Below are 12625 nucleotides of genomic sequence, written 5' to 3'. Positions count from 1 at the left end.
CCCCTCTCGGACGCTCAGGGCGCAGATGTCGTGCGTGTCTCTTTAAAACACTGACTCCTGGAGGCGACCGAGCATTTCCCTGCGGATCGCGGGGACGAGGAGTGTGCAGCTCGGCAGAGGCTCGATCAAACCGACGCTTCAACCTGAGACTGTCCGGAGCCGAGCGGAGGAGAGGGGTCGTTTTATTTAAGAACCGGATGAACATAGTTACACCTTGTTTTTTATCAAGCACTGAGGAAGAAGTGTGTGTGTGTGAGGAACCATGCGGGGATGGAGAAGTGATGCTGCCGAGTTTTGCTGAAGCTTCCTCCGGGGCGGTGCTGCCGCTCATCCCGCTGCTGGCTCGTCTTTTTCTGGGAGTGACATCAAAGTTTCCTCGGGGTGATTTTATTCTCCAGGTTCGGTTCACGTGCTTTCCAGTCAGATCTCAGCTGTGTTGAATGACTGGAGGTTTTAATATCTAATCCGACACTGAGCGGACACTGCAGACTCTCAGAGGAGCTGACACCAGGACACAGAGGAGATGAACTTTGGACATTTACTACTTGTGACTGTGTCATTCATCCACATCGCTTCAGGTAAAGAAAACATATGTATGACAGCAGAAATGTATTTTAAATCTCAATCTCAATCTATTCCTATCTCTCTTTCTGTGTGTCTCTCCCTCCCTCTCTCTCTGTCTCTCTCTCTCTCACACACACACACACACACACTCACAGTCATGTCTCCATGGCTTCATGGAACCTAATCCTAACCCTAAACCTGACCCTTAAACATGTCTTCAATTTAAAATCTAATACCCAACATGAGGACTTGCTTTTTGTCCCCATAAGGACGACAAGTCCCCATAATGTGACTGTGTAAACATATTTAGGTCCCCACAACAGGCATAATACCTGGACAACACAAACACGTACACACACACACACACACACACACACACTCATGGGCAGCCAACCTTGTTGGGGCATTGCATTGACTTCCATTCACCAAGCACAGTCTGATTATTATCATTATTATGACCTTATTTCTAACCATAACCATGACCAATTCATGACTAACACTAACCTTAATTAAACCACAATTCCCATCTTACATGCACACACACACACACACACACACACACACACACACACACACACACACTGCCCAAATGGCGTGACTGTCTCACTGTGTCTCACCTATGTGACTTGTCTTATCATGTGTTCTGTTACTCCAGGAGGACGTGAACGGTGGGTTTAGCTGAATTTCAAACACATTTTCTTGACAGCTGTGGCAACTGAACACATGAAATATATATATTTGTGTGTGTGTAAAAGGAAATGCCACACATGCATACATTTGTAATTTTAATATACCACTGGTGAATGTCAGAAGATGTACCTTTTCTCTGTGGTCTCCTCCCCCTCAGCTCAGAGGTGGTCTCACATGGAGGCCATTAGGCAGTAGAAGAGGTCAAAGGAGAAGCCACTCGAGCAAAAAGTGAAAACATTTTACTCTCACTTTCAGCTCATACATTCTCAGTGACAATGTTATAGTCCTGAAAAGCCACAGGCTCCTCCTAAAATGGGGGTTCACATGTGTGTGTTATTGAAAAATGCTTTCAAAGGCTCATTTTTTGATTACCTTTGAGAAAGGGATTATATATTTTAACCATTGCCTTAATAACAGTTTAAATTTCCAAGCCTTAATCCAAAGCCCACATAAAAGCAGGGCTCAGAAAAAAACAATTCATGAGAGTGCAGATGTGCTTTTTTATTGATGCAAATTCTAACACGAAAAACAGACAATATATTATTCCTCTGATGCACGCGTCATGATATCTGGTGTTTTTCAGTCTGGAATAATAAATTGAACAAAAATCAGTGGATATGAAATTGAATCAAACCAAGAAATGTACTGTGCACTATTCAAGATAAGAATACAGTCATAGTTACATCAGAGTTTGATACGTTTACATTTTATTGATACGAACATTTGAAAACAATATAATAGCTGATATGAGATTATTTACACAAATACACAGACAGGAACATACACCATATGTTTTTATGGTACCCTGAAGGGTCCATGTTTCTGTTTGTAGTATAAATGTTTACGATTATGTTGCAGTGTAATTTACTTAGTGGTTCTATTTATAATTTACCACTGATTGAGAGTTGGTGGTATCAACACGCCACCAGAGGCAGTAAAGAGGAGGACTGTTTGCAAGTAAATGTGTTACCATAAGTCACAAAATATTTCTTTAAAACGTTCTACAAGAAAGGAATGCAACCATTTTGTAAAATACACAATTTGATGTGACTACATTTTTTAGTATAATAGCCGAAATATAAACATATCTAGCAAATACATTATCAACACTCGAGGGGCACTTGTAGAACGGATACCTCCACCAAGGCTAACATCCTATCCATAAAATAAAATAATAATTCTGGATCTGCCTGTATATCTGGATTCATTTCAAAATGGCTTCCTCCTTGAGTCATGCTGCCACCCCAGCACAGAATTTCATGGAAAGCTGATTAGTAGTTTTGAGTCATTTTGCTGACAGACAAGCAATGAAAACATAACCTTGGTTAAATATTTGGCTGCAACTTAGGCTGGAAAGTTGCATACCTTGTATTTTTAGGGGACAATAAGAGTCAACAAAACACATTGAATCTGCGGGCAGGAAAACCAAAACAATGAGCTGAAAGATGTTACAAGGCCTGTTAAAGATGAGCGGTACTGTGTAAACATATTGATTATGTAGCGGCTTTAAAGACTTGTGATCAGATGCACTGAGCAGAATCTTTTGCAGTTCAAAAATAAAGCTCAAATCTCACGTTTGACTCTCCTGCACTGCAATTTCCTGTCAGTCTATTAACTCACACACTGACACCAGTATATCTGCAGTAAACTCATAGCAGCTGACACGTACGTCCAGCAGTTATTGGTCGAGCTCTATTTTACATCTTCAATGATAAACTACAATTTCACTATAAATCCTGATCTTTGTGGCAGCCGTGAAACCTCTCGCCACTCGTTCTGCTTCATTTTTATATAGTGGTGCCACCTCTTCACATTAAATACACTTTTCAACACCCACGGCATCTGCCTACTTCTCTTTATCTTGAGTGAGTATTTCCACTCATTCCCATGTTGATTATACTGCACATTTCCCACAGGATGATTTGCATTTTCATAAAAATGCTTGAGAGAAGAGGATTCAATAGGCTTCATGACCTCTGTGGGAGTTGTGATAAGACAGATGCCCCACTTGTAGATTTTATTCAGTTGTTTATATGTACAATATTTATATGAATAAGAAATGTTAGTGATATAGTGTGATGTGTTTTTTCCTGTTGTTGTGTCTTGCCAATAAGCTCCTGAAATCTGTGGTGGGAGTTTAAGTCTCTATTTTCTCAAACCCCTGTGTGATTGTAGAGGAAAACAACAAGTCACCTTCACACACACACACACACACACAAAGACACACACACACACACACACACACACACACACACACACACATACGCACACTGTTTCTTAATTAATATGCCATCAGTGTAGACGCTAATATTCAATGTCTCACTGAAATTTCAGGTATCTTGAGCTGCATTCATTTTCAGCTGTGGAACTAATTGATGCTAAGAAAACCTTTAGCTAGTAATTCGTGTCCATTCTGTTCTCCTGCTTATTATTTAGTGACAAATATGGCTGAGGGTTGACGTAAGCCTCTCATGATGAAACAACCAGGGATGATGAAGCCACTGCATGAACCTGGTTAGTCGTCTAAATGTTCCATGGGCTTGAGTCATGTCGCAGGATGTTGATGATGTCCCACTTCTGGCACAGTCGCTGATGACATCATTCAAGAGATTAGATGACGGCTGAGGAGAACAGTTGCCAAACAAAGGCTCTAAACGCCCAGACCGCTGCCAGAAGAAGAATCTAACCTGACGTCTCCTGAAATTCTGTTTGCTGTGGCACGTTATCGTCATCCCACAGAGATTACTTTGGAATGTCAGAGGGACTCCCCAAATGTTTTTGGCCTTTTTAAGTATGTAAATGAATTAAAAATCGAAAAAGACGGGAGCAAATCTCTGCAGATGAGCTGCCAGCCTTCTGCTGCTGACTCGAAGTAACGTGAGAGCATGTGAAAGTTAGTCTGAGTTTTCCGCCTGTCAGGTAGATAGCAGTTGTGTTTCACAGGAGGCATCAAGCTGTGAGCCCTGACAGGTCCAGGTTCCTGCATGAGTCTGAGAGGCACAGAGATCTGAAGCAAAACAAGACGTCCCTCTGTGGCATTGTTGTTTTCACACATTAGCGTGACAGCGGTACACTTCTGCCCCTGGGGAAATTGCAGGGCTAATATTTGTAAATACTAATTAATGAACGTGACCACTGTTACATAAGGCAACAGCTACAAGCCAAGAAATGCCCATTATAGCCTGAATCAACAGGGTTTTTCAAGACGTGATCCTGATCATCCCCTCAGCTCTTACCCTGCCCTCTCTGTGTGCTTGATGAGGCAGAAATGTCGGAGATGCCACGAGCAAACATGTGGGTGTGTGTCAGGGTTTGCAATTAGGACCAATGCGATAACTTGTCTATCAGAGCCGTGTGCAGCACTAATGGGCTTTCATTTGACTTTGGTCGCTTGAGTTTCTCTGGATGTTTTATTTTTTTGCTTTGTGAGCAAATGGAGAAATTCTCCCAGATCAGAAGAAACCATGACAAATATCACACTAAATCAACCATGCACACGATCAAATCATAACGAGTTCACTGCTCAAATGCTATTAATACCCCTGGAAAAGAAACTTTGAGTCAGTCCCACGCACTGATCACAGACTTTATTGATGGTGTTTCGGGATGAAGTTCTTATAGACAGCCAGTCACAAAGGCACAGGCTACACTTCTACGTTTGCATACAAATTACTGCTATAATCAATATTTTATAACAGAGATGCACCAAACAATATGAAAAAATGGAAGGAGATTTTGAAATGCAATCCCTGAACTGGGACACCGCTGTAGCGTCTCTGGCAGTACACTACGCGTTCAGCACGACACAGCTAACACACGCATGAAGAGGCTAGCTGGTGAACATAGTGGAGCATTTAGCAGCTTGAGAGTCGTATGCAGTGTTTCCCTTGGAAGATGGTGGAGACCAAAAACAGAGCTAAAAGAAAAGGAATTCTGGACTTACATTCATCAGGTGGACACATAAATGATGATCATACTTGCTCCTTAACTGGTGGATGTGCATATTATCAACTTAAAAACATTATGTTAGTGTTGTTTTTAAAGCTATTTTATGCCGCCCCTGAATATTTAAAGGATTAGTTATTGCAGATTTAAAGGGAAGTCAATTTTTACAATGTAAAAATAAGCATAATACCGAGCTTGTTCGATTCAGAACAGAGGTAGAAAAAGACACTAAGAGTATCTAAAGACAGAGAACAATTCAAATATGTACAATAATTCAAGATCACTTAAAAAAACTACAAGAAGACAAATGATAATAGCATTTGCACAAAGACTAATGAGGCAGGCTGCTGAGGCTCCATCAAAATTGGAAGGGACGGGATGAGAGAGTGAAAGCAATTAAATAAACAATTGAACACTTCTGACTTATAGAGGGAAAATAATAAAATATATGCCTCTATTCGAAGGGTCAACATGTATCAAATGAGTCAAGCTTTTAAACCAAATCTACTATACTTTCTGAAAAGCACAGCTGCCTCCCACCCTTTCACTCAGATGAGCCTTGAGAGGAAACTACAGAGCGATAACCTTGCATGAAGTGAGCATAACCATTCACAAAGTCGTCTCTAGATTGAATCATGCTGAAGGTCTGTGTGGTTGGTAGAAGTTCAGACATGTTTTAAATGGTTTGATTGATTCGTCTTCTCTGAAACGTCCTCAGCGCTAAGACGATGGGGGTTTAACAGGGATTGGTTTTGTGCTGTAACATTCAATATAACAAGGTAAATAAATACATGCGTTGAACTGAACAGTTTCTTCCTGTTTTAACACGTCTATGAAAGCTGTGAATTAGTAAATTATCCGTCAGTAGTTAGTGAAGCATCTCTTTCAATGACTGCTTTCAGACATGCACTGAACTCCAGACATTTTCCACAGGGGCTGTGTGTGAAAATGCATATGTCAGTTGCTCCTTAAATCCTCCAGAACCTTTCTTGCCAGCCCCTGAAAAAAATGTCTCGAAAAAATCCAGAGATTACAGTGAGAGAGGGGGCGTGTCGATGTTTTGACATGCAAGACATGAAACTGGAAGGAAACAAATATCTCAGGATGAAAAGAACACGACTTATGTTTCTGTAAACTCTCCTACACGAGGAGTCCTGGTCTACTTGTTCAAGCCTTGTAAATGTGAAACTCATTTCACACCAGAATGCCCCAGATTAATATTTTTCACACTCAACATGTCCACATGCACTCTGATATCTCTGAGGAGCCACCATGGACTCTAATAGGTTGCATTTATGATCCGACTAAAAAAACTGACCTTCACTGAGGCCTATGATGTTTACTTTTCCACTTCGCTAACGTTGAGAGTTTCGTTTTTTGCTGAAAGGTGCTTTCAGCCACTGCACAACAATCTTCCTGTCATGAAGCAAACATTACTGTGAAAATATTCCTTCTTACAAAGATAACGTGTCACTGTCCTGCTCAAGGTGATGTAGGAGCTTTTTTTTCTTTACTGATTGCACACTTGTCACAGGAGCAGATTGTTGCTTGTCACTTCGACCACCTGAAGCTGTTTGCTATTCCTTCTTTTTTCTCCCAAGAATATTTTCCCTGCAATGCATCAGCCCGGCACCGCATTGATTCTGCTGCATGATAGCTGTGGCTGTAATGAGCGCCCAATCAATCTCATTAATAATCCCCAGGGATAAAAAAAAAAATGCTTCTGTTACACTTTTAATCCTTCGCTGTGCCTGCATTGGAATCATTAGATATATTTTCACTCTTAGTATTTCCCAAGGGGTTGAATCAATCCACAAGTGTTTGTTTGTTGTATGGTGACGATTACGCTATTCAAACCAACTCAAAGCAATCGTGACAACACAATACATGATGACACACACAAGGACAGCTGGACAAGGACAGCTGGAAAGAAAATGTTATAAAACACACTCAAATTTATATAATATGTGGACTGACTCCTTGTTAATCATTCATTGGGCTGTTAATGGTTTTAACTGTTGATGGTTTTACTGGGTGAGAGGTAACCACTGATTTGTTGGTATCAAAAGGACTTTGGAGACTATAAAAAGGAGCTAATCAGTAGAATCAATGACTGTAAGAGACAAATAACTGTTTTCAACAACACAGGTAGTTAAAATGCAACTATTTGAGTGTATCATTGATTTTACAATAATTCGTGAAGAAAGAAATCTTACCACAGATCTACAAATGGTTGCATACCTCATTAGTAAGTCAAATTAAGTTATCAACGTAAGTGAAATATAAAAACAAAAATCATTCACTTTTAATCACACACAATTATAGATAGCTTTAGTCCATTCATTTTTATTTTTGCATATTGACAATTTGATCAGAGCTGCATAAAAGAGTATATCTTGATCAATTCTCCAAAGTATATCATTTCTTTGACATGTATCATCCGCCAACCATCAGAATTATGTTTTCATTTCAGTCAATTTTCAATGATTTCATCCTGATATTTTTCCTACAAGATGGTTGATAACAAAAACTGAGTGAGAGTAAAATAAAGCTTTACTGTAGAGTGATTCAAAGAACAGTTATTTTTCTTTGTTATATGATCCTTGTGTTGACCTGTCATAATGTCACCTGGCTTCCTCTTTTCCTCTCATCATAATCACTACTGCCATTTGAGGGCGATGTCACTTGAATTTTAACATTTGGGTAATTCGTTTTTAATCATTCATTGTTTCTTGGGCCTCATCACCTAGAAGTCAGGATATTTTGGCATCTGCAGAATCAATTTAGTTTTTTCGTGTATGTCTCTGAATTCTCCCATCACTGAACCACTGCAGTTCTGCTTTTAAGAGCTCGACTCTTTCTCTGTATTTGTTGTTGGGATAAAACTCTAGCTATGGCTGAAGCGGAAGGGAGCTCAGTGTGTGATGTAACTGTATTACATGGCTTGGGACTTTAAACTGCCAGAGGATCCTTTGCGTGCTTAAAAACCACAGTTCACCATCAGGACATGGACGTCTGCAGAGATACTTCTTCAAAATTAAAACGATTCAGATGAGTCAATATGTGCTCTCCACAGATGCCATACAGCTCTGATGAGATATAATCCAAAGGAAAAAGGAAAGCACATTATAATATCTGAGAGGATCAGCTTATGGGCACATAGCATGAAATGTTTTACCCTATACTTGTTCTTCTTCCTGTAAACAAAGTATATTTTTACATCAACTGGAAGTGCTACGATAAATTTTGACCGCCCGATTAGTATTCATCCAGATCCTGCATTAGCGTTTAGTGAGCTGTCCTGGTTCGTGACCCCGGGGTGTTAGCTGAGAGCGCTCGCATCGCTCTTTGGATGTTTACCTCAGGTCTGAGTCGTGATGGCAACTCCGGGCCTGGGGGGATCAAATCAGTTCATGAAAAGACATAAATCTGCTTACGGGGTAAAAGTGAGGGCTTACCCTGATGCCTCAGATTTAAGTATAATGTAACAGCAAGCGTGTGCAACCACATGTGTGTCATTGGGTTACTCCTGACTGCTCCTCTCCACTCATAATGGAGGACGTTCAAGCAGTCAAGATTATGTACTGAAAATAATGCCTCAGACAGAGCCGCATAGCAATCAGTGGCACAGTGACCATTTCATTTCCCTGTCTTTCTTTCTTTCTTTCTTTTTTTACTGTGAGGGAGAGACCATCTGTTCTTCCGAACCAAACTAAAAGCAGCAGCATTTTGAATTATTCATTTTTCCAACTGTAACACATTGTTAGAGACATTTGGTCTTGCTCTAAAAGCTTACCTTGGTTCTTGAAGCAGTGTGCCTTTCCCTCACAGCCAAGAGAAAATGGATCCCCAGAGAGAGGGATATGGGAGTTATCTATGTCTTGCTGCCTTATTCTCACATCCTAGGTCCCTCTCCCCTTTATATGCACAGGTCTGCCTGGTTTATTCCCACTTTTCCTCCGACTTTATCATCTCAGCCTCTGCAACACTCCTGATTGACACAGAGATTGGCCATTATCATATCACATGGGTGAATTCATCCTCGGTACATGTGGCGTCTATTTGAAAAAACTGTAGGCACACTTCAATAGAAAGAAAAGGAAACCACTGCTGTTTGAAGAATTATTGGAATATGTAGTCCCTAAATTCACAGTAACCTTAATAATAATAATAACTTTATTTATATAGCACTACCACGAAATACAGGGTAATGTATTGATATTGTAACGATTCACCGCTATCATCCAAAGGACAGTCCATGTCTTTGTCCTTCATCTCCACAGAAAGATATTCATGCCCTTTAAACGGTGTCATTGCTTTCTGCAAAAAAGAGATTCCATGTTTTCTATAATGGTGGGTGCTCAGCCTTGTAGGTGACATCTGTCCTCATCTCCACGTTACAGGGTCCCGGGCACGGTTTGAGGACAGCGCGCCTCGCATAGTGGAGGACCCCTCGGATTTGATTGTATCCAAGGGGGAGCCCGCCACCCTCAACTGCAAGGCAGAGGGCCGACCCACTCCCAGCATCGAGTGGTACAAAGATGGCGAGCGTGTGGAGACTGACAAAGATGACCCGCGATCCCACCGCATGCTTCTGCCCAGTGGCTCCCTCTTCTTCCTGCGCATCGTACACGGACGACGGAGCAAACCAGATGAGGGCGTCTACACCTGTGTGGCCCGCAACCACCTGGGAGATGTCATCAGTCGTAATGCTTCTCTGGAAGTTGCCAGTAAGGCTCTGTTTTATTTATTATTGTCCTTAAAGTGTGTGTGTGTTCCTTTGCACTCCATGTTGTATGTGTGTGTGTGTGCAGTATAAACATGCCGCACAGTTTGTCACAGATCTTGCTGCAGTCGCCTGGCAGCTTAATGGAGGTCCACTGGACAGTTGGCTGTGCTTGAAAATGATGACATGAAACAACTGCGCTGCAGGAGGCAACCCCAAAGGAGATGGAGATAAATTCAGTATCAAGTGCTGTTTGTTCCTAATTTTAGGTTTTTGTGGCAGGAAATATATTTTCTCCATAGTTGGTTGTTTTCTTGCTTTTAGCTCTTTAATTGCAGCTTTAGAAGAGTCAACGCTGTGACCATAAACAACATTTGTAGGTAAAAACAATGTGATAAAATAACATATTCTTTCTGTAAGAGTCATGTGAAATAGGGCACTACTGTGGCTTTGCTGTTTTACCTTTGTTCTCTCCCTAATTTTACATAAGGGCAAAAAGATCCCCAAATAGTTATACTAATAATAATACTAATGTAATTTGGCTATCAATGTAACATGGCTTTAAATCTCTCTTTAGAGGTTGCAAAGCAAAATGATTCTCAGAAATGAAACTGCTTAAGTCTTCTAGTTAAATTAAGGGTCATTCTACGTGTCTATTCTCGTATTGTGTCCATTATAAGTATTGGTAATGAAAACATGCAACGTTGGGTTTCTCACAGATTTTTTTAGTCATAGTCCTCATTAAAATGTATCTGACCAGTAATATTCGGTGTTTAGCACCACAACATGCCTGACTTTTGGCTTTTATAAAAAATAATTAGATTAATGTTAATTCAGTTGTAAGTTGTTTCTGTTTTGGGGGTGTGGCTTTGAGGGAAGGGCAGATGGAAGAGGGTGGGATGTCGTGGTTGCATGTTTTTAGTGTAGTCTGCTCTTGCTAGCTTTGCCAGGATTATCAACCCTAGCTTTAATACATAGATTTTTTAATTTGGGAAATTGACTTGTATTGAAATAGACTGTTATTGGATCAGTTTATGATGTTATGATATTCTGGTGTGACATGAAGGAATCAGGATCAGGAGAGATAAAGTTTGTTACATCTCTAAATTCCTTCACCACTTCTTATGCAGTGATTTAAAAAAAACTGACTTTGACAAGGTGCAACGGTAACAGTGCGTTATTACAACTTTCCAAAACACTTCAAATTGAAAAGAAAAATTAACATGTCTTTGAAATCTCTGCAGCACAACTGATCGACTGTGACACAAAGAGACTACTTTCTTTTGGTCAGACTCAATGACAAGTGCTTGAGATGATTTCTATTTAACTCAAGTGCTTTAAAAGGTGTAGGAGGGTTGCGTTTCTTCAGCCTCATCACTGTCTTTAATGTTGTTGCTGTTTCAAAAATGTGATTTGAAACAATGGAGAAATATATGAAAAATGCGTTTATGTCTTTAAGTACATTTGAACGATATAGTGATTCAAAGAGCATGCTATAATTCAATTACACAGTCTTAGTAAATTATATTAGGCCGGCAGCTGTCAATTATTTAATTTTGTTTTCTATAAAATGGTGAAAAATTAAAAAAAATAAAATTCACTTGTGGTAAATAACAACAGCAAATCATCTTTGTGAAATTTTGGCTTTTTCTCTCATAAATATTTGCTTGAATGGTGATACAGAAAACTAGATGGCCACATAATAGACCACATACATGTGTCAAGGCCCAACAGTCCCATTCAAGTCACAGTTTCAAGACCCATGAATTATTTCTGACAATGTTATGGGCTAAAAAATTCCTGGATCTGCCAATTTATCCAGTCCAGTTCTGCCATTTTAGGTTTTTCTTATTGCTAGTTATTTGATGGGGCCAAATGTCATGATTGACACCAGAGAGTCTGTGATTGGCTCCATCCCCTGGCTGCTACTGCCAAGACTCCAAACCCACAAGATTGCACTGTTCATCTCCAGGATACTTCAGCTTAATGTTTGGATAGTGGGAGGAATCACCCATCATCCATCTTCATCACCAAGTTTCAAGGAAATCATTTAACAATTTTTCGTAATCCTGCCAATAGACACACAGCAATGAAAATTTAACCTTGGTGAAGGTAAATATTGTTGTTTTTACTCCTTTATCTAACATCATCAGTTACTAGTAACTAAACAGACATAGCGTTACTGAGACCTCCACTATGACAGCCAGGTAATCATCACATCAACTGAGAGTCACTGCTTAGCTAAGCTGCGTTTTCTTTGAACAGACATGTGGCGGAGGAATACAGCAGGGGAACGTGAGCGTCCTCAAATCTTGGCGCGTGCACTGAAGGAAGGAGCCGTGTCTATTATTTTTCCTTCTCAGTCTAGGACACGTGCCATTGTCTTCCTCCTCTCTTAATTGTGCCAGTGTGTTTCGGCCCTGGGCTGAACTGCAGCTCTCTTTGACATGGGGAAATGGATTAGTCTGTGGGTTGATTAGGGGAAGGAGCATAACAGATTACCAAGGTCGAACCGTCCTCGTTAAAAAAAAAACACAAAACAGTAATTTGAGCTGGGTCTTATCTGCCACCATACTGAGGCTTCCTCGCTGACAGTGAGTGTAAGTGCTCACGGCTGGCTGACCTCATCTGCAGCTCGTGTTCAAAAATAGGGATGGTCTCCTCAGATATAGCGCTTACTGGGAACCATACGCAGCTGCA

The 12625-nt window shown here is 40.5% G+C and overlaps 1 protein-coding gene across 4 annotated transcripts in view; it reads left to right on the top strand.

The window, feature by feature from the left end:
• The window catches only part of LOC109630396 (roundabout homolog 2), a 45422-nt gene continuing 32797 nt past the window's right edge, over positions 1-12625 (top strand). For 2 of the 4 annotated variants that reach the window (XM_069534584.1, XM_020088581.2), the window contains exons 1-2: positions 1-578; positions 9603-9929. In XM_069534584.1, the coding sequence (XP_069390685.1) occupies positions 524-578; positions 9603-9929 (382 nt within the window). In that variant the 5' untranslated portion in view covers positions 1-523. The remainder of the gene's footprint in view (positions 579-9602; positions 9930-12625) is intronic. The other 2 variants (XM_020088586.2, XM_020088584.2) reach the window with 2 other exon arrangements.

The sequence above is a fragment of the Paralichthys olivaceus genome, chromosome 11, assembly GCF_024713975.1.
Source record: "Paralichthys olivaceus isolate ysfri-2021 chromosome 11, ASM2471397v2, whole genome shotgun sequence".
Classification (NCBI taxonomy): Eukaryota; Metazoa; Chordata; class Actinopteri; order Pleuronectiformes; family Paralichthyidae; genus Paralichthys; species Paralichthys olivaceus.
This window is presented reverse-complemented; position numbering and strand designations above follow the sequence as displayed.